At 41.9% G+C, this 23154-nt stretch overlaps 1 protein-coding gene across 7 annotated transcripts in view; it reads right to left on the reverse strand.

Moving 5' to 3' along the window:
- The window catches only part of phldb2b (pleckstrin homology-like domain, family B, member 2b), a 37827-nt gene extending 17417 nt beyond the window's left edge, over positions 1-20410 (reverse strand). For 3 of the 7 annotated variants that reach the window (XM_080865198.1, XM_080865199.1, XM_080865196.1), the window contains exons 1-9: positions 20088-20410; positions 17380-17499; positions 14292-14348; positions 13999-14122; positions 11100-11198; positions 10313-10396; positions 3976-4095; positions 1738-1922; positions 134-1396 (exon numbers count right to left, since the gene is read on the reverse strand). In XM_080865198.1, the coding sequence (XP_080721324.1) occupies positions 134-1396; positions 1738-1922; positions 3976-4095; positions 10313-10396; positions 11100-11198; positions 13999-14122; positions 14292-14348; positions 17380-17499; positions 20088-20120 (2085 nt within the window). In that variant the 5' untranslated portion in view covers positions 20121-20410. Of the gene's footprint in view, positions 1-133; positions 1397-1737; positions 1923-3975; positions 4096-7827; positions 7994-10312; positions 10397-11099; positions 11199-13998; positions 14123-14291; positions 14349-16357; positions 16470-17379; positions 17500-20087 lie in introns of those variants that run through there. The other 4 variants (XM_080865201.1, XM_080865197.1, XM_080865200.1 and 1 more) reach the window with 3 other exon arrangements.
- Positions 20411-23154: the final 2744 nt, after the last annotated feature.

Here is a 23154-nt window from a genome sequence, read left to right on the forward strand (position 1 = left end):
GTCTATCTGAATAAGCTTAGCTGGAGGATGCACTCTATGATGATAAGTCAAAAAAAAAGCAAATACTAAATGGCACAGTACAAACAGCAGCTACAATGCTTTAAATACAGAAGCTAAAAGCAATTAAACTCACCAGTCTCTCCACCTCCTGCTCACGGAGTCTCTCCTCTTTTTGGCGTTGGTGGTAGTCTGTCAGTTCTTCCTTCCCACTTAGGGAGCTGATACTCCCCCTTCTTTCCCTGAACCCCCCTGGCGGGGTCACCCCTGCTTTGCCAAATGACTGCCTCCTCTCCCCCAGACCAATTCCAGTTTCCAGGCTGGCCTTCCCAAATGAAGAACTCCTCTCTCTAAGTCCTAGTCCCGGTGCAACGGTGAGTTCAAGGCCCACTCCTGTTGTTTCTTTCTCCGCCACAGACATTTCTGCTCCTGAGGAGGCGTCATTGCTGCTTAGCCGTTCTTGTTCTGGAGGGCTCGAAGCTATAGAGCTGATGGAGCCTATTGAGCTGGTGGAGGTTAGGCTGAGTTTTTTGGCAACACGAGGAGAAGAGGAGCCCCCTGCCCTGGATGGGATTGTTACATCTGGTGGAGTGGATGTGGATGTGGAAGAGATGGAGTGGGAGGTGGAGCAGGAGGAGGTCCTAGGGGAAGAGAGGGAGATCGACACGACACCTTCCCCTTGAGCTGTGGTCTGGCCTTTAATCCTGTTTGCAGCTTGCTGACTGGAGTGACTAGACTTGTGGTTGAGGTCAGCGTTTTGGCCGTTGCTGTAATGCTCTTTGCTAAATTTGTAATCCCCAGCAGTATCAGACCGCCGTGGAGGCAGCGTTGACAAAGTTAGCACTCCATTATTATTGTCACGGGGGGACGGGGAGGGACAGAGGCGTGGCAGTGAGCGGCTGTGTCCTCCTGCTGTCATCCCACTCAACGAACCTGCTGAGTATTTCCTGGTTCGACTAGTGGGCGTCGGCTCCTGGTTCCCCTGGTTCCCCTGGTTCCCATAGGTGCGACGTCCTAGACGGGGGCTAGAGGGCATGCTGGCAGCGCCCCCAGAAGATGGAGTGCGGGATGAGGAAGAAGATGGAGGAAGAGAGAGGAGATAGTTCTCACTACTGGCAACAGAAGTGGAAGATCCCCCACCATTCCAGGTGGAGAGTAAAGGAGAGGAGCTCTGACTGTGCAGTCGTCGGCTATCGCTGGTGCTAAAATTGTCCTGACTGCGGCCAACTGAAGAGCGCGAGGCCAAAGAAGAAGAAGGGTCGGAACGTCGCCCGGGGGAAAGAGGGGGAGCAGATTTTAAGGACAAAGAAGGACGATCGGAGCTATAGAAACGCCTTGCCTGTTCCTGATAGGCTGATGAAGATGTGGCAGGACTGGAGACAGGTGTGGTGGGGGGAGACTGGGAGACAGAAAAGAAAAAAATGTATGATTAGAAATATATAAGAATTCAGTTCTCCTGTGGAAGCTATAGACAGAAACAAATGAAGAAATGGAAATACACAAATATGATCATTTTCAGGCTTTATTAGATTCAAGTGTTTACCGTGTAATATAAATTACAGAAACACTGATATTGATGTATGTGTTGATGAATATGTGCAGAATTGTGTTTGGAGAACACAATGCAGAATGCAACGATGTAACAACTGGTTCCTGTAATGAGTGAATATCAGCTAGAATCATTCACAACCCCTGTTAAAGTGCCCTGAGAGGTAATGTTGGAGCTAAAGGATGACCAACCTGTGTCACACTGAAGTAGGAGGGGTTGGCATTCCCGTTGGCTCTCAGGCTGTTTTCAAGGGCAATTTTCTTACGCTGCAGGGTGTCCATCAAGTCCCGAAGCTCAGATGCTGATCGCATGCCCCTAGCACTACTGGTGCCACCCACAACTGCATGGCTATAGTCACTGCTAAACTTCAGGTAGTCTGGACGGGGAGAGAGATTAAATGGAAAAGAAAATGAATCTATAACATGGGAAAGCTAGGTTAAACATAAACATAAGCTATCGAACGACTAGATAGAAAAGTAGATACAGAAAGAGGAAAGAGAAACAGGGAGAACAAATATGGAAATTATGTGTGAAGAGCCAGGTGAAGACAGAGGAAGGAAAGAGGGAGTGGCGAATGAAAATAGAGAGCGAGAGAGAGGGAGAGATTTATGTATAGTTAAACCTGCAGCTATTCATAAATGGGACCCTTGGCAGAACAAACTCAAACCAAACAATCCACAACTAACCCTATCCCTGAGAATAGGAAACAATCCTGTCCCACACACACACACACAAACTGCATGCAAATACACATTCACACAAAACCATCCATTAGATCCAAGACAAACAGTTTAACTCGAGTTCAGTTCCTCAGTATAGGATTTTGTAGATGAGATAAACCACAAAATATTCTGGAATACCCTCATGAGGCTCCCCCCGCCCTTCCTTAAGTCTTTTATTTAAAGTAGCTTCAGCAGTGAGGAGGTCTTTTTTCTCAAAACCTCAGCTGAGTCAATTTTTACTTCCTTCCTGCTGGATTTACAAATAAACTATCATTTTCTTTCAATAGCATAGCTAAGATTGGCAGCAATGCTAAGTATAAGTAAGTCTGCCTGATAGCTCCGGTACTATTTTGGTGCAAAATTCCAAAAAGAAAACAGTAAATATCATCTGAAAAAGGCCAAGCAGGTGAAAACACTTAGGGTAAAGTAATGTGCTCAAACCTTGCCCAGTTTTCAAAATTATCTGTGGCTTTATGTGGAAAAGGAGCTATTACAATGTTCAAACTTAGACCACCCAGTGTTTAACAACCACATACACCCACATACACATATATACACTTTCCTGCAACTGTGGCTCCGCCTGTATGTTCCATGTGTAAAAGAAAGCGAGAACCTGGAGCACCTAAAAGTGCATAGACAGATTATAGATGAATATAAGCCTGTGTGAGAAAATGTCAAACCCTTACATGGTGGAGTGAACTGAGGCAGAAGGTGAAAGACATCATAAGATCTAGAAAAATGCAGGCATGCTCACACACACACACACACACACACACACACACACACACACACACACAGGGTGTTTGTGTCCATACATGGGCAGATTTACACCGGAGGGCTGGTGTGCATCAACTCTCTCCTTTCATGATTGTTCTGCTCCAACATATTCAGTTGTGTTTGTGTGGGAGCCTTGTCTTTAGTTGGACGTCTTTAAAATAAGGGTTGGTGACGGTGAAGAATATCTCTGCCCATAATAATAATCTTTCCTAACACACGTGCGTGAAGCTGTGGAAGAAATAAGCACCTTCTGCCTGTTTAAAGAGCGGGATTTCCACTGAATACAGCAGCCTCGAGCACTCGATAAATCGCCTAAGAGATAGCAGAGTCCAGATGTATCGCCATGGCAATGGACAGACACCATACAACCAAAACATTCCAATATGCTTTGAATTTTAGGTTTTGGAATGTGCGTGAAAGTGCATTTGGGAAAGACATATGAGAAGACTGACAGAAACACCTGCCCCCACCCTAACACTGACTCTTTCCTCCCACCACTTTCAGGCAGCAGCCATGGTTAATGTGCACAGAAAAGTTGAGCTCACATGCATTCTCCGCTTTCCCCCCCCTGCCAGTCAGTTAGATGACATCCAATCTTTGAAATCTGAATTTATTTACATTCTTTATGGTTCAACCAGGTCGTTAAATTGGGTCAGTGTGGTCCTCCAATTGGATGTAACCCATCTGGAGTGTGACTATCTGTAACTCCATACTGACATAACAGTGAAGTGACTAGTGAGAAGAGCAGCAGATGTTACATCAGCAGCTGGATCTAATGGAGCACTGAAGATGGCAAAGAAGTGAAAAGCCAGTAAAGTAATAATCAAAAAGGCCTACATGTATATTCTGGAATGGCAAAATTAAGACACAGAGGAGACAAACCAAAGAGGGATCAAGCACAGCTCAGGGTCAGCCCCTTGTGTGATGTACCTGTGTTGTAGGCTAAAGCTGATACAGGACTCTTTTGGGGAAGCATGCTCTTCATTCTGCTGGCTTCCTCAGGATGGTTGAACCGGAACAAATAGGATTTTCCCAGACACAAAGAATAACCTGAAAGGGAAAACACAAACAGACGTCTCAAATTACTGAGACAAATGATGCAAAATCTGCAGGTAACCAGGTAACATGTGAAGCTAGTGTGATACAGAATACACCATTACAACATCCACATTACAGCGCATATGTGAAGAGGTAAGTCTTAAGTAGATTCATGTGAGCCTGGGTGTTTATTCACAGCTAGACACACTTGCGCACGCGCAGCAGACGACTGTGTTTGCCCTGGCCATCAATTAGCCTGAGAGGGCCGGGTATTAAACAAGATCTCAGGGTCACAACCTCTGTAATACACACAGGCAGCCACAGCTGTCCAAATACTTGAGATGGCAACAGAGAGGAAGAGCGGCGCTGACACAGATACAGGAGGTCTTGTGTGGGAAAAACAGAGGAAAATGATAAAAGAATAAAAACACTGAACTGACGCACTTTTTGAGCCAAGGAGGAAAGAAATGCTGAGGGCCAGCTTTCTTAAATCAACAGGTCAATGCGGGTCTTTCTTCTACTTCCATTGTCGAAAAGCCCTGTTACAGTAAAACCCCCATAACGTTATGTGTAAGAGGCTAAAAAAGCACCTCCTTAATAGCTCCATTTCAGTTACATCAGATTCTTTGGACCTGAAGTCAGACGTAACCACTGAGGCAAGAGGAGGGGGGTGTGGAAAAAGGCTGAATGGAAAAAATCCAGATTGTTTTCATCCTCTCTTTTTCTCTCGTTCTCATTTCATTTTTTGTTGCCTTTTCTTTCTCACACTTATGTCAAGTCTCATAAACATCTCAGGCAGAAAAGCTGCATTAATAGCCGAATTGAGCATTACAGTTGAAATGAAAGAGGTCGAGCCAGTCTAGATATTACCTTAGAGCATTTCACAAGCAGTCCCCCCCCCCCCCCCCCCCTCTCAATACACCCAGTTCTCAGCATAGTGGGGAGATCCGATTGCGGCTGTGATGTGAAGTGGGCAACACAGGCACACACACACACCCGAAAACAGTGTAATAAATGTTTAGTCTGCACAGCTGGACTGTGAAGCTCTCAAATCCATACTTATATAAACATGAGCTTGCAGGTTTGGCCACAACCTGTGAGGAAGTGGGATCATGACCGATAAAAGATGTAGGGCCTCCGTGAAGAGACTGAGAGCAACACACACACACTGTGTCAGCGAGTATGAGTAAGAGCTAATAATAAGCGCTTCTCCTTGCCAGACGTGAGTAAAGGTGTAAATCTTCAAAACGTCTATCTATCTGTGTGTGTTGGAACATGCCTTGTAACAGGGTCTGCCTAATGAATCCCAGTACCTCTCAGTATTTAGCGTAACGGCAAACACAGACATGGGCTCACAAACAAACACACACACACACACAGCAGTCAGCGCTTGTAAAAATCTAATTTCCTACCCTCAATAGCCACTTTTAAAGTGTATGGTAACGTGTGACGTCTTGATTTGTTAACAAGCCCCGACCCTCCTGTCTTTCTAATTTCCTCTCATGTCCTTAGCTAGCAAGTAACTCTTAATTATTCTCTCCTCATTTCGACCCCCAGCATAAACAAATAGCTATGAAGATACGAGTCTACACAACAAGGGCAAACAAACTCCATGTGAAAAAAAATTTCACATCTAAATTTATCTGTGATACAAGTCTGCTGTCTTTAATAACTTCGGTGGGGGGGGGGGGGGGGGGGGGGGGGGTGCACTATCGACAGAGACACCATCCACAACAAAAACTGCTCTAATCTCATTCACGTGTTCACTTGCTTACCAGCAAATTAAGTTTGCCCCCCCCCCCTTCCCCCCAATGCATGCACTCTTCCCCGCACACACACATATGAGCAGACCCTTTCCAGCAACAACAAAAGCTGAAATTAGCCTGTATATACATTTATGGGATAATTTAAAGTTTGCAATCTACAAAGTCAGACCTCAGAGTCTTTGAGGACGCAGATGGAGCCTGAGCTGTACGCCTGGAGCCAATTTCTGTCCCCATGTAGATCTGCGCTCTCTCGCCACAATGTTATGGGAGGAGAAACTTAAATCTGCTTCTCTGTTTGGTTAACATCAGAGGCGGAATTGCCAATTTGAGACCATTAGGCTACAAGGAACAATAAACCAATTTCAAAGGTGCAAACACATGAAACCCAGCTACCTGCTACTTGATCAGGTGTGACATCCATGGCAATCATACCCAACAATGGTGATGCAAGGTCAACTAAAACTATCCCCAAATTTGAAAGATATTAGACAAATGCTATCTTGGCTATGATCCCTAGAATATGCACGGTGTTGACATTAAATCTCAGGCTGAATGTATTCACTCATGAAATGAATACACACACAAACAGGTCCCAGTGGGAGAGGAAATTGTCCTCAAAACCACAAATTAACCCTCTCCCAGGCACAAGGGCATAGTGGTAACACCATGAAAAGACAGACTGGTGTTTCTCAGGAGAGTCAGAGCAGATTAGTCATTCCGTCTCTCACATGCTCACACTCACAGGCCTAATTTGTCTCCTCACAAACTCAGGATTGCCTTCTGTCTGCTCTATCTCAAATCTTATTAACAAATAATCAACTTCCCTCAAGCAAAGAATGCAGACCTGTGAATAACCTCTTAACAGCCCTCTACTTAACTGTATTTCTCACCAAGTATTTAAAGAAAAGAATAAAGCGAACAAAAAAAGATACATTTCATCCATTTTACGGTGTAAAACTGGAAAAAGCAAAATCCAAATGTTCTGGGGGTGGGCAGGCAGAAAGATTTGTGAGGATAATAACATCCGTGACAAAGAGGGAGGTTTTATTTTCAGGTGTCAGGTATCCTGACCACTGAGTCTGCCTTTCTATCCATGAGCTACATTACATCTGCACTGGCACATGCACGTGAACTCACCAGCTAACTTATAACCACGAGACAGGCACACAAAGTTCATTTACATTAAAAAGATGCAGACAAGAAGCTGTGATGGAACACTGCCAGAATCTGGCTAAAAATAAGAAAACGAACCACCAAGTGAGCAACACGGGTGAATCACACCTCTAACCTGCTGTAATAATGATGCACGTGATTTACTGACCCGTGCAATAATTACAGTGTTTCGCCATTTCCAGCAAGCAACAAGCAAAGATCAGCACATCAGGTAACAGTTCAGTAACAGTGTGAATACTATTGACCTTTAGACTAAAAAAATCAAATTGAATTGAATCATTTTAACAAATCAGAAGGACTTTTTACCTTTATATCAAGCTGCTGAGCAAATGCTGTTTACCCTGGCTGGCACAAGTGCTCACTAGTGTGCTTTCTGTAAATAAGCCAGTACACAAATCGATTGATAACTTTAACGCCGGGATCACTGGTCATTCAGTCCAAAGAGCATGCTGCATATGCTTCAGAGTAAAGAGGTATTTCCCTTAGCACATACATAAACAAACAGATGCCCAAGCAGTATGATGATATTATAAGTGAAAGTGGAATATAAGCTATGAATTGCGTTTCTCATCCTCACATTAAATAGGCTAGATATACAGAGAAACAGCCTACGTCATAGTTTAAAGCTCGACGTGTGTTTTTCATTCTAAAATATTTCCCAACTCTTACAACAGTTTCTGAAACATTGTGTAACACAAAGTGCTTCAGATGGATAAAGTTCAGTAAAGCAGAGGTTTGCTAACACAAAGGCTGAGTAAATTACAACGTTACTTTACTTCTAAAGCAAATAAAATCCGTTACAAACCTTTTCGAGCTATTTGTTTTCCTTCAGCGTCTTATCATGACAAGAACTACAAAAACTTCTCCCTCACGGGCAAAACAGATACAGACAGATTATATATCAGCACCACTGTCCGCCTCTGTGCTGCCTCCCTCCTCCGTGATGTTCCGCCTCCTCTTGACTCAGTGTGGAAGAAAGTTGGTTCACTGATTTACCATCCACGAGAACCCGGGACTGTACCAAATGTCGGTAAAAAAAGGGGGAGGAGGATAAGGACAGGTCAATAAATAACCACAGGGAATAAGTTATAACACGGTAAATATAACGAGTGATGGTTTCTTACACCGAAGTGACACTGTAAAGAGCAAACTGATGAGTGCACGTGACTAAAGACCAGCTTAATGTAACAGCATTACCCGCCACGAGCCCTGTGTGTAGTCGGTTAGTTCAAAGACAATTCGGCAATGAGGTCTTTAGTAGACACCCCCCTCCACCCCCACCTCTAAAGCTTTCTTTGTCTACCTACCTCTTCAACAGCTCTTTGCTATGAAAATCACTCCGCTGGTTTATCCTTAAAGCAGGTATAGTGTGTAGAGTCGGACTTACTGAGTCTAAAATGAAGAAGTGACTGCTTAGACTTCATGATAAAACAGCATAGAAACGGTATGCAGTATGCAAGTGGAAGGTATTGACTGAGAAAGATAACGTCAAAAAGTAAATAAGAAAAAAATAAAATAAGAGGGAGGACTGTGCTTTCCTGTCTGGGTTAAAGGTTGTTAGTCTGTTTTGCTTAGATGCTTCATTTGCAAGCATTTCTACCATGACACGAACCCGTGGACAGCTACTTTGCCCTTTATCCTGCGATCATCCTGTGCACACAGTAAAATAAGATAAAACAAGAGAGCAGATATTAGAGCATCCTGTGTTTTGTGCAGCAGCATAGATTTGCATCTGCTCCCTTCCAGTGTAAATGTTGAGAGACTTAGTTTTATGACTACAAATCCACTGAAATGTGAACTGAAAAAATAACAACGTGGAAATCTTGGACAAATGGAAAATAAAAAAACACGGAGCAGATCTAAAGCAGTAATGTTCCAGTTAACAGATCTTATTAATAAACTAACAATGTACTTGTGGAGTTTGTTTGTCAGCGGCTTTCTTCCTCAACAATGATTTCCTTTGTCGTTTCCACCTCTGTTGAATAAACATATTGCTACTCTACAAGTGTCCTCCAGCTGATGTGATTCCAGATCAAGCTCTGAATTCCAAAATACAGAACAGATCATTTCCTAAACACAGCTAATCATCTCCAGACTAGTGTGCATGAGTGTCTGTGTATGTGGTTCGACCAACTCAACCCAGAGCAACTGAGGCCAGTGGATAAAAGATGCTCTCAATCTTTTTCCTTTTTTACTATCGTTTTCCTACGCGTACTCTTCTGACTTTTTAACCCTGTCTTGTTTTTTTAGTCTCTTTTCCCCACCCCTGCTATTTTGCTGTGCCTCAGCCTTGTGTGTGGACCCACCAAGATGATGTCAATATTTGAGTCAGCCAGGCACAGCGGGAAGTTAAATAGGCCTGTCAATGTTTAACTTAAACCGTCCAGGCCTTTTCCAGGGCACAAGAAAAAGGAGAAAACTGTAAACAGAAAGGACAGACAAGTGAGTGTGCTGCTTGTCATTTTAAGTAGGACAGGGAAAGGTGAAAGAAGGACAAAGCTGTGGAGAAAATGGGAGAGCATACTGTGACTGAATAAATGACGGAGCAATTCAGAGAAGTGAAAAGAATAGAGGGAAGAAAGGCCAGAGATAGACAGATTAAGATACTCGCAGACAAAATATAGACACGTCTACGTAGGCGGGCATGAAGAACAAGATAAGAAGAGAGATCCATTTAACTTTGGGTGACTACACTTTCTTTTTTTCTTTTCTTTTTTTGAGAACATTCTGCAGTCTCCAATAACAATCCAAAGGGTTTGCATGCTCTGCAGATGCTGGAAGCTGTGACTCATTGTAGGAGCTAGCTGTTCCAAACCACTACGAATTACCCAAAGATACACACACAGACACACACACAAACATACCGAAATGCATCAATACACTCACATGACTACATGTGTGTAGATGTACATGGACACAAACATATTGCACAACCTGTTGTTTGCATGAAGAAACTCAACTGTGCCCATATGAGTCACACAGATAGACTGGAATGTGAGTTAACCAATCCATAAAAGAACCCCCCCCCCCCCCCCCCCCCCCCCCAGAAAACTAACCACTGTCTCTCTGTTGCACACCAGTTATGAAATACTAAGTATCTACAGTCAGCAATGAAGTCAACTTTCAATTAACTCCAGTACTAATAAGGACCAGTAGATGGCAATATCTCAAAGTGTGTGTATGTGAAAAGGCCTGTATCCTCATGTATGCTGATACCAATGTGCAGTATACAGGCTTTTCCTGAGAGCAGGCTGACCTACACTGTGCGCATGTGTGCGTGTAGAGTTTACCCTGAGTGAGTGGTGTTGGTACAGTGACCTGGACTCCATCAAGACTGCAGAGGTGGCCACAGGGGTCCAGGGTCACCACCCCTCCTGTTGATAATGAGGAGATAGTCAGGGGAAATGAGTAACAGTGAACTACCATTCACTCCAACATTACACTCCGACATGAGATAACTGCCTTAATCATCCCGCTCCTACACGGCATCCTCTGAAAGCATGCAATATCCCCTGTTAATAAAAGGTACTCACTATTCAGATTTACTGTAATTAAAACAAAGCTTCACACAAGAACAAAAACAACAGCGTAATTAATAATCCAGTTCCTCCCTTCTCCTCACAGCTATTCTATAAAAAGCCCAACAGGTATCCAGCTCGATGGCTTTCTCAGTCTTATATTCATTTTGAAACAGTATATTTCTTTTCTTACATTATTAGAATTTTAGGCTTTAGAGGATTGAGAAAGTTTATTATTCTTCCGCTGCTGTTTTGTCAGAATAATCTTCTAAAAACAAAATAACAATGATTGCACTTGGGATGGTATTGAGCAGATCTTCTAAATGCCAAATATAATCACAGATTTGCTTTCAGTGGATTTTACTTGAAGTAATATTTTAGGATTCAAAAACAAAGATTAAAAGCTTGCTAATGAAAGGAGGAGTCATTTCCCCTTTCCCACGACATGCTGTAAAGATGTAAGCACTCTTGCCAGTGTGGAAAAGACAATAGAGCTGTGTTTATTCTGGGGCCTGCCAAAATTATGACGTCATTTCAGAGAAAGTGAACCAACACAGACCTTCATTGATGATTAGACAATGCTCTGCCTCGATGCCAGGTCCTTGAATGGTAATATCCTGAGGAATTGGAGCATCTTCTGTGCCTATGCGCGTTACCCCTGAAACATAAAGAAACACATTTTTTTGCAATCAGTAGAATATATAAATATAGGGGATAGAATTAGACTTATCATGTCTATATAGGTGGTGTGAGTCATAATTAAAGGGTCTTATATCTAATGCTGTTATCATGCAGACACATTGTGGAGTACAAACTCAGTTTTCCTAAAAGGTCTTATTCACATTCTTAGCATTCTTCAAAGTGTGTGTCAAAGCAGTGGGCAGCGATGATGAAGTGGAAATGTCACAAAGCTGACTCTGACGTCAAGGTCTGCCCTTGTACTGTTTGTAAGTTTATTTCTGCATTAACCCCGACTAAGGGTTAAGTGTCAAATCCATTCATATAAAATGCAGTGTGCACTGTTCTCATTGCAAAGAGAAGACAAGACAAGTAAAAAGACTTCTCTGGCTCACTGGGGTATAATCAGAGCCTTGTGATCTATGCAAGAAGTTTATGAATGAGAGTTATCACTGTAATGCTTGTAAGGGCAGATATTTGCTGTCTTTTAAAGCTTTTAATATAATGCCTGTCAGTTTGTATTAGTATTCAGTGTCCTGTCTTCGGGCTAATAAATAATAATCACTAGTACAAGTGTGCCTCTCACTTCACTTTGATTTATAATACTACCTGAATGAGTAATGAAGCTGTGAAACCTGTGGCTTGCTGAATTGATGTGTGTGTGTGTGTGTGTGTGTGTGTGTGTGTGTGTGTGTGTGTGTGTGTGTGTGTGTGTGTGTGTGTGTGTGTGTGTGTGTGTGTGTGTTAGACGGTGAGAAATTCTAGAAACCTGCGGATAGCTGATAGTAGAGGAAGTATAAATAACTATAATACTCCACCCTTACAGTACAGGAACTAATATAGTGTGTTTTATTAATTGTAGTCAGTTGTTTGTTATGGAAAAAACTGTATACTGGCCTGATATAAATAGCAGTGAACATTCCAAATAAAATGTCTGGATTTAATAAAGCAAGTGCGCTTGCTCTGCTGCATGAAACAGAGTCATGAAACCACGCGATGTGTGTCATTTGTGTTACTGTTGTTTGGGTTGTACTCTGTTGCCAAAGCATTCTCTTCATTTTTTCATGGCTAACTGTGGGTTCAGGCTGTGCCTTAACCAACACATGACAATGAATGAATGTTAATAAGCAACAGTAACCATGGAATTGGATTGAATAACTTGTATAAATATGCACTGGCTCAATGTTTGACACAGTATCACTTTTCCACAGCATCACCCCCCAACTCACTTCTGCAGTAACCACAGAAATGAAGTGACTTGTCCTGGGAAAAGGGCCAATATTTGGGAGAAAAAGAGTGGGAAAAGGTGGGCAAAGGTAGGGCAAAGAGAGGGCATATTTCTCCCATAGCGGCTTCTCTTCATTAGCTCTCTGCTAAATTCAGAATCAAATTCAAAATCCTTTCTCTCACAAGCAGGGTCTTGAATGATCACGACCCATCTCATCTTAAAGATCTGAATGTGCCATATTGACCCTCATAACAGAGCATTTTGCTCTCAGACTGCAGGTTTACATGCTGTTCCTAGAAGGGAGGCAGACCCTTCAGCTTTCAAATATAGCGCTTTTCTACTCTCCCAGAGTACTCAAAGCGCTCTATACAACATGCCACATTCACCCAGTCACACAAGCCCTTTCTCTATACTTTGTGCTGTCTAACTACATTCACACTGCAATGGATGCATCGGAGAGCAACTTGGGGTTAGTATCTTGCCCAAGGATACTTGACATGCAGACCGGAAAAAACAGGGCTACAGCAACCCGAACAGGCCCCTCTTCGATGGGACCAGGTCCCAGTTTGGATTAAGGAGACAGACACCCGGTCTACTTTTAAGATTAGGCTTAAAACTTTTCTTTGTAAAGCTTAGCATATAGGCTGGATCAGGTGATCCCAAACCTCTCCTTAGTGCTGCAATAGGTCTAAGCTGCTAGGGGCTTCCCATAATTGTATTGAGTGTTTCTTCTTCACTCACCTTTTTTTAAACTCTCTTTTACTTCTCTAATGTGTGCCTTTCTCTTATTTTTGTATATATTTCTCTTGGTTTGTATATATTTCTTCTTTTTGCTGTTGATTCCTGCTGTCTACTACTTATATTTTATTTATATTTTTTTTCTGGCACAGTTGATGTGGAGCACCCACAATTTTGTTGTACATGTATAATGACAATAAAGGGCTTTCCATTTTGTCTGTGAAGGTTCTCAGTCATCCAGGTCATCGTAGTCAAAGGAGCTTGCAAAGAAAAGCGTCTGGACTTCTTTAAGTTGCTTGAAGACGTTTCACCTCTCATCCGAGAAGCTTCTTCAGTTCTAAGGTCAAATGGTGGAGAGTCCCAGATATAAACCTAGTGGGAGTAACCCCCTTTCCATTTTATTCTTCTACGTAATCATTAGTCAATATTAATCTCTGGCTGTCTTCCACAGTGTGTCCTTGTGTGTCCTTTGTCCTGTCTCCATGCCCTCATCCTCAACCGGTCATGACGGACAGACAGCCCTCCCTGAAGGTGGTTCTGCTGGAGGTTTCTTCCTGTTAAAAGGGATTTTTTCTTTCCCACTGTCCACCACGTGCTTGCTTATAGGGACATCTGATACAAAACACCTTGAGATATCTGTTGCTTTGATTCAAAGCTATATAAATAAAATTAAGTTGAATTAACATTTGAAGCTGTGAGGATGTGCTACATTAGGAATGAATGTGAAAAATTGTGGCTACTGACTTAATAACCTGCCCATGCTGAGTTTGTGTATTTACTGTAAATTGTGTCTGGGGTTTTTTGTGTGCGTTACCCTCTTTCAGTGGCAGAACAGTAATAGCCACACTCAGTCTCCCACTGCCCAGGCTAACCAGATGAGGAGTTGCTGTCTGGACTTTTAGTCCTTTCCCTGTGTCGATCAGGTCCAGGGGCGGAGACTACAAGCAAGAGTCAGTGCAAAGGTCATTTTAAAAACACACTTTATAGTCATAAGACTAAAATGAATGTGCCATTGTGCGACTGTGTTCATGCTGGATTTGTTCAAAAACCACATAAAACTTGTGAATGTGTGCATATGTGTTTTCCTGTGTCTGTGTGTATTCTGACCTTAGGTTCACCTGGAGAGATCTGATCGGACTCTGGTTGAAACATCATCTCCGATTCCTGTGTACACATTCAGGCAGACACATAAATGTAAACAAAAACAATCCAGACATGTAGCAGTGTACACAATTATGACAAAACTTGGGAATGACCTGCGTGGAATGATCAAACATAGAAACACTCAAATAAAGAAACCACACAAAAAAAGAAAAGAAAAAAATGAAAAGAAGGGGAAAAAACTGCCCACAGCTTACCCAGCTGCCACGTGAAATGAACTCTGATTCTGAAAATGTTCCAAGTAGAAAATGAGAGGAAAATAGATTTTTTTTTTCGCAGTGGGGAGAAATGAGAGAAATGTTTCATGAAAGCAGACTTCCCACAAACTGTTAAAGTCTGCCATCACTCTGCTGCAATTAATGTGTCTGGATAAAGAGAGATACAGAGTAACTAATAAGGTAACTGAGTTTCTCTGTGCATGCTATGAGCAGTATACTACTTAAAGTAAATACACAGCAAAGCTTGTGCTTGTGCACGGCCATAGCAGTGACAAAGCAAGTGCACATCATTTACCCAGGTTGCATGACTTTAAATCCTGACCATGACTTGGGTGGATATTCATGGTGGCCAGTGAATAATTCTTCTTAATTTTATATCACCTGAAATTTTTATTGTCACCAAAAAATGTTAACATGCAAATAAGCATGCTGATGAGAAATATTCAGAATGTGCTCCATTAAAATATAATATATATGTAATTGAAGCTGCAATGTCTTCCTTCACACAAAACCCACTTCTTACCATTTTCTAAGTCCTGTTCAGCATTTATCAAACAGTATGGCACAGTTCAAATTATGTCATAAGCAAGGCATCTCCTAATCTAACAGGCAGATTGAGCTCAGCTATGCTCCCAGGGTGATAAACTTTGTATTTGGGCATATTTCCTCAAGCATCTATCTCACAGCAAAACTGCAGTGACTGTGAGAGTGGTTTAATTTTGACTGTTCTTATTTTGTATGGACTCAATGTTGAAGTCCAAGCATTCCCTAATGGTGGGAATATGTGTGATGCAATGGAAAAAAAACGAGGTAAAGTACAAGAAAAATAAAGGAACGCTATGACAAACTGTGAAGTGGAGATAAAAGAAAACTAAATCAAAAAATGCCCAAAATATGTGAATGTGTATGTTTGAGGAAACACACTCAGATCGTGTGCCAAAAACAGCCCACGGAGTACTCTGTAATTTAACAGAGGAGAAGAAGAAGAAAACAGTCTTGCTACTACTGTATTTGTGTCCACACACACAATCAAAAACACAAACATGCACGCACACACACACCAGTGGATGACTTAAATGCTTCTCACCATGCAGAGATGATTACAGCATATAAGAAACTATCACAACCACATGTCATTTTCCTGCTCCTGTCATTTCCTTTTCTCCCTTCCTCTTTCAAATCCTAATGTGTCATTGCTTTAATGATTTCAGTGATTCCTTCCTTTCTCTCGAGGCCTCTTTTGCATTTAATCTGTTTTCCATACTAGGCGGCCTTCTTGGCTTCTCCTCTTCCTGCCTGTCCTTCTTCTTTCCTCCTGTCTTTTCGCCTTTTCCTCCAATCACCATGAAGGGAAACACAAATCAAAGTCAGCTCTGCACTTCCTCTAATTCAGCGCTAAGTTTCCGCCCTGAGATCACTTCCTTTACTGCTTGGACACCATCATTGCTCACACACACACACACACACACACACACACACACACACACACACACACACACACACACACACACACACACACACACACACACACACACACACATACATTCTAGCAGTTCAGCCACCCTTACATCCCCTATCCACACACAAAAATCTACAAATAAAGTCACACACCAGTTCTTTTTGCAATCGCACCAAGGTATCGGCCCACATTCTACCGATTTTTGTCCTTGCTGTAGACAAAGCAAATACTCAGTGTGTGATGGCAACATCAGCTGAATAAAGGTCACAGAAGCTTGCTGAAAATTAGGCAGAAGTGCATTTCAAAGACCCTTTTATGTGTGAAGGCCTCAGTACCTTGCATTCCTACACACGCTCCTTGAAGTCTATTCCCACCTTCTTGACTCTCCCTTGACTTGTTCTTTCAGAAATGGCTCACTCTATCCCATCATTCCTCTTCTTTGTCTTTCTGTGGTTCTTTTTGTTTTCAAAGCCCCCTTCCGCCTTCACCTTCTTTTACCAGGTGAGCTCTGGCTTAGGCGGGTCAAGACATGTCTGTGGCCATGTTTACTCTAGTTAAAGCAGAGCAGTGAAGTGTGTCAACCCCCATTCTGAGTATCCAGACTCCAGCGCTTTCATCTTCATGGTGTTTGATTCCAACAGCAGTCACTTTGCTATCAGGGAATTAAGATGTGAAAGCTAAAGTATGGGATTACTGAATGATATACGTATATGTACAGAGACAGAGTCCCGTAAAAACTGAGCATGGAGGATGAAAACTAATGCCGTGCAAAAAAAAAAGCATGATGGTTCTTTATCCTTAGTTAAACAATCTTAACCAACATTTCCCAAACTGTACTCAAACTAAACAAGCACTCAGTGTTTAAGTGTCCTTGTTTGTTTCCTAATTCTTTGTTGCATACATGTCTCTGCTCCTAGATTGTCTTAACAGTACATCACATTTTCACCCATATTTGTATAATGTTTGGTGTCAAGGCAAAGACTTGCTCATTTCAAATATAACTTAAAAAAATAAATGTGTATCATGTTTATCAAACTACAAAAAAGTCACGTAAGGATGGATATAAAGTTCTCTACTCAGTAATGGGATGTACTATGCTTGAAACCAGATTCAAGCATAGGAGGTCTTCTGCCAGAATCTAATGTGGGAAATACAGAAATACATACCAAGCTGACTCAAAGAAAGTCTAATACAGTAAATGTATAAGTCGAAGATTTCTACACAATGATATGAAACACTGAGAAAATATTGCCCATAGGAAAACATTCCAAGCACACATCCTCCCACTTACTTTTTTAATAAAAATTTTAATCCCAGATTTAAAATAAACCTTCTATTGGAAAGTGACTGAACTGACCTCACAAATGCACAATATAGCGTGCACAAAATGGAAGAAAGGCACAAGCACACACAATTTGTCTTTGATCCCATCTGTAAAACAGCTGAGTCTCCCCGAAATGCTTTGTTTGCCCTGCATCTGGAAACAGAAAAGGAGATGAGAGGGTAGTGTGGGGTAATGAAAAAGAAGATAGCAGTGGAAGGTAGAAGAGAGAGAGGACTCATAAAACCAAGTGGAAAGACTCAGCATTCTCAGACTGTTGCAGCTGGGTCATTTTTATTTTCTCCATCCCATCCTTGCTTTCCTCTGTCAACTTCTTCCTCTTTTTGTATTTGCTTTAAACGGTTTTTGCATTTCCTTCTCTTTCAGTTACTTTCCTCATCACAGCTGCTGTATGTTACTGCAGACAGCATTCTCAAACCCACATTCACAGGAAAGGTCCTGCTCTCAAAAATGTTCCAATGTTAGAACAACTCTTTAGTGCACTAGTTGGAAAAGCTAGTGCACAATATGTCTGTTTGAAAAGGCCAAATCAAATGTTATGGTTTTCATAGTATTGTGAGCATATTGCCATCATGAACTGGCTTGGGCAATTTAGATAGGGAGAACCATAACATTACATTTTTTCTCAGGTCCTCTGGCTCAGTTGATGAATGGCAGTTGGGATATTAAAAAAAATTATTATTTGCATCTATGAATAAGCAGTTTGGGATAATTCACAGGCTTTTGCTTTCTAGCCGAAAACTTCAAAAATGGTGGGAGAAGTGCGCCATCAGGATGGTTCTTTCATCATTTTAATGCATATATTTGTTTTTGCCATCTTTTTCTTCTGTGGTAGTGTTGGCCTTAAAGATAGGCAGCTTGTGATGGTTACAATCTGTGGTACAAACTTGACCAAAAAGTGGAGCTGAGGGTGGTCTCAGTCTTACACAACTTAACATCAGCTATGTTGTATTTGTCTAAAAATGCTTTCAGTGCTTTGCCTAGTTATATTTCTCTCTTCTGTCTTTCTCCATCCCCTCCCCTTACATTCCAGCATGACCCTCTCCTCCTCCCACCTGACAAAGCCAGCATTGTATCACAGATGCTATTTAATATGGAGTCCCTCTCTCAGTGTCCTTCATATGGGGCAATTCAGGGTTATCGTCCTCCCTTGTCCTTGGTAAACAGTATGTTTGCAGTAATGTCTTCAATAACATTTTAAATCAGATTAAAATGTCCCTCATGCATTCATATATACATGGCTTTTCAAAATACTGTATGCTTAATAATGTGCATCCCTTGTCCTTGGTTTGCATTGCTGTTGTGTGTTTGCATTTGTTTTGGTTAAAACCGCTGAAAGCCGATTAAAACGTGTCTGTGAGCCGCTTGTTAAACAGCACAAATATCTGTCACGCTCAAACTCTCTCACATCCCTACTGGCAGTTTTGCAGTCTTTTAGCAAAGTGCTAGATGACAGGAAAAAAAGTCCATTGTTTTTGCAGCTGACTCAAAGCTGGAGGAAATGTAAGTTGAATTTCTAGTGAGGGTGTGTGTGTCTGTGGAAAAGCCCAGATTACTTTAACTGCCACATGCAGGGGATCAACTCATGTTTGGTTTCCACAGGGCCGGATATGACAGCGAGACAAGGGGAGACAGTGAGCTAGTGGACGGGTTTACTAAAGCACACATATCTTCTTGTATGGTGAAATGAGCTGTGACTGCTGGAAAAGGAAAGAAAAGAGGAGATGGAGTTCGAGATAACAAAAGAAACAAACTATGTGTGTGTGTGTGTGTGTGTGTGTGTCTGTGTGTGTGCTTGTGTATTGGGGTATGGGGGGGGGGGCAGGTAGACACAGATTAAAATGCAGACTAAAGAATTCAGATATGAGGAAAAAAGATTAATGGTGAAAAATCCCCAAGTTCCACCAGTGGCCTCCAAACATAATATGAGCCTATACAGCACATATAATTCAAGCAGTTACCTTCATAAATCAGCATTACATACAGTTTCCAAAAATCTTTGTTTTTCTTAAGCTATTGGTCACTTCTATGCTCTCCACACTGACTTCTGCTTTTCCTTTTTCCACCTGGCAGATACCCAGTGAAATAAAAAGCAATCATATAAAATATGTTTTCAGCATTACGGTTGGCAACAGTATGTCAGAAGAATTGTATCCACCGGTTTTTTTGCATCACGATAGATAGATAGATAGATAGATAGATAGATAGATAGATAGATAGATAGATAGATAGATAGATAGATAGATAGATAGATAGATAGATAGATAGATAGATAGATAGATAGATAGATAGATTTGTGGCCTTGCCATTATGTAGCCATAGGGCTTCAGAGCCCGTGTTGGGCTTCAATATCACTGCGTACTCTGCGGACTGATATTTGCAAAAAATCTTACAAAACGATATCTTATCATTTCAAATTTCTACAATGTTCCAGTTAGAGCTGCCATCAGCAGCAACGTTGGATCGTCGGTGGAATCACGAAAAGTACACCTACATTTTCACGTTGTACCTGCCCGCTAACAAACCAAAAGGTAATCTGCGTTTGATTTTGCCGAACAAAATCCTCAATTGAAGTCAGATAACGTTACAGCTTACTTTGAAAGTATTGCAGCGCTGTGAAGCAAAGCAAAAATAAACCTAATTTACAAGAACACATTTTGATAATTAACATACATTCTTCCACTTTTTAAATCCACAGCCTATAGGTACAAAAACTCACTCACCATTACTGAAGCGGGAATGGCCACTTCTGTCATTGTGCAGGAAAGGACGCAATTGCGAAACTGATCCAAGATCGAGAGGTATGCTGTTTGCACAAAACTCCCCCAAATAGAGTTTTTAGCTTATTTCTGCCTTTGCTGTAGCCGCAGCTTCTGTCTTGACGGGAGATACATTCCATGCACAGCACAGGCAACGTGCAGATCTCTAGGAAAGACTTTTGATCCCGGTTGTCACAATCACAAACACAAGCACACACTCCAAACACACACACACACACGCGTAAAAAAGGCCGACGGCTTTCCGACGGGCATAGGAATGCAGCAACAGCTGGAAGCAGAAGTGGATAAGGAACAAGGGGAGGGAGTCTCTCTCTCTCTCTCTCTCTCTCTCTCTCTCTCTCTCTCTCTCTCTCTCTCTCTCTCTCTCTCTCTCTCATTCACTCACTCACTCACACAAGCTGAGTTTAATGTGCAGGTGTTAACAGACTACAGAAAAGTACACTTGACCTTTCATCAAATGGTTCAAGCCTCTGACAAAGAGAGGGGAGTGAAGGATAAAAAGAAAAAGAGAGAGCGCATTATTTCAGCCTTGGCAGCTGATAAGGATATCTAATGATTTTACAACATGCATGCATGCAGTCTCATTCACTCCTAATACTGAGAGTTTGTCTCTATGAAGAAAAAAAAACTTGGGGGGATGTTAAACGTGGTAAATGGTTCATATATTAAAAAACATTTAGGCCGAACAATAAAGGAATATAATGATGTTTAGTGAATAACAAGCTTATTATATAAAGTCATATAGATATAGGGATTTATGTTAGGGTTGACCATGAATACCTGTCACTCATATAGTGTGACACTGTAAATATCCACACTCAAATCCACTACACAAGCAGATCCATCTTGCATAGAAAAGTGATAAAGAACACTGAAGGTTTTCTGGAGGTTAAATTCCTGTTGAGGCATATTTCTCAGCGAAGTAAAGCTATTGTGGCTTTTATTTCCATTATTAATTGCAACAATATAGTTGCATAACCATAAAAAAGCCCATGGCATACCTCATGGATGCAGGTGTAGTAAAGAAAGAAATGTGAACGCCTCTTGTGTGCGCTTAATGGCAAAGAGTCCTTCTTTCCTCTCTGACAAAATATTGCTCGTAGTTCTCTGTGTAAATCCACTTCTAGATAATCTTTATTATTTGATCTACATATCTGGAACTGCAAATGTCTTATAGGCTGCTGTTTGCATAAGCTGTGTGCACCACTTGTAAACTTCAGCTACATGTCCAGTCATGCAGCTCTCTGAAGACATCACGAGGCACAAGAAGATGCCATCAGTTCTCGATCACACAAAAACAGTTTTACTTGGCAGGATTCTCTGCATTCGTTACAGTTCATAACAATGATTGCATGAAGCAACAACAGGAATGATCCAGAGCCATAATAAAACCTAAGTCATGCAGAATTTTGCTGAGGACAGAATGCACGAGGTATTCTTTTGGTTAGAAAATGATAAATATAGAAGTGAAAATGGTCCTCTGGTTTAGACTAAGGTCAAGGAAAGTTTTCTGACAAACACACGCACGCACACACAAAAAGTCCATGCTGACATAGGACATTCATGGATCCTAGATTATCTTATCTCTCAGGCACTGAGTGGACCCCTTAATGGATAAACAGGAAGAGAACTTGTGCACCCAGCGTGCTCCACTTTCTCCACTGCTTCCTAGCATTCCACAACACCTGGTATGTATGACACTCTAACTGGCCAAAAGCACACTAAAGAATCTAAAATATCAGGTTTACTTTACATTAAATTAAGTTCATGGACTTTTTAAAACTTTTGTTGGTACCAGCTAATGCATCCATCAGTCCTGAATGAGAAAGAATTTAAAAAGGGAACAGCTAAGACCTTATCTGGGTAATACTGCCTGAAAATTGCTATTCCTTTTAGCTTTCTTTCTTCTCAAGTATTTCCAGAAGCTCTTAAGTGATTATGTTTGCGTGGTTGCCTAGAAGCAATGAAAGCTTCTAAGCTTTCCCAGTGATATCATCCCAGAGCATGTGGGTGTCATGGTCCCCGTGCCTGCTCGGCTGGCCCTGTGTGGCTACATGTTATGTTTTGTCTTTTCTCTCTCTCCTCTCTCTCTGCTCGCTGCCTGGGCGGAGCTCATTGTGAGCTCCCGGCCTCTACCACCTGTAGGCAATCACCTGTGGCTCCTCACCTTGTTTGCTCCCGCTACTTAAGGCAGTGACTGAGAGCACCTCGCCGCTGGACTATTGAATAACGCTCGTCAGTGCTACTTTAGCCTCAGCCAGTTTTGAGCTCTGTCCGTGAAAGTTCCGTGCTAACCCTTGTTCTCTGTATGCAGATTTCTCGTGTTTGGTTTGGAGACTCTGGACGCTTTTCCCGACCGCGCTCTGCACCCCTGGGAACCCTGGCCCCCTTCTCCTTCACCTGTATATAGTGCACCTGGAGTGTGTAAATAAACCTGTTTTTCTGAGATTTCAGTCTGCGCCGAGTCCTCCCTGCTCCTCCGTGACAGTGGGTTTCAGAAGGCCACCAAATGTTAGACGGCATTCCCGAATGGATTCCACAATTCTCATGTGACCCCAGGAGGTGTACCAGGAGCACTGGAGCTCTTTGGAAAGTGATCACACTCTCCAAATTTTGACAAAACCTGAATCTGACTTTTTTTTTTTTTTTTAAAAGTCCGAGCTGTCAGCTGTCATTCAACCCGAACTTCTATAGGCATTAGATACAGTGTCAGATGCATTTTACGTGTGTTTTAGCACTCTAGTCCAGGGGTGTCCAGAGGCCTGAATCCACCTGGCAAAGACTCTGATCCGGCTTACTGGATGTCTTTGGAAAACGCAAAAGAGGGCCTAAACTTTTGGATTTGTAACTGTATATTTAGGAGTAACACCAAGGTAAAAGATAAGCAATTAAATGACAGAAAAGTACCAGGTTTTTCACCATTTACTATAGAAATGTCAGTTTGGGGATTTGGTTTTTAACAGTGGTTTCACAATTAAAACAAAAAAAAACAATCTGTGAATTAATAAGA

The sequence above is a fragment of the Rhamphochromis sp. 'chilingali' genome (genome assembly GCF_963969265.1).
Source record: "Rhamphochromis sp. 'chilingali' genome assembly, chromosome: 18".
NCBI lineage: Eukaryota > Metazoa > Chordata > Actinopteri > Cichliformes > Cichlidae > Rhamphochromis > Rhamphochromis sp. 'chilingali'.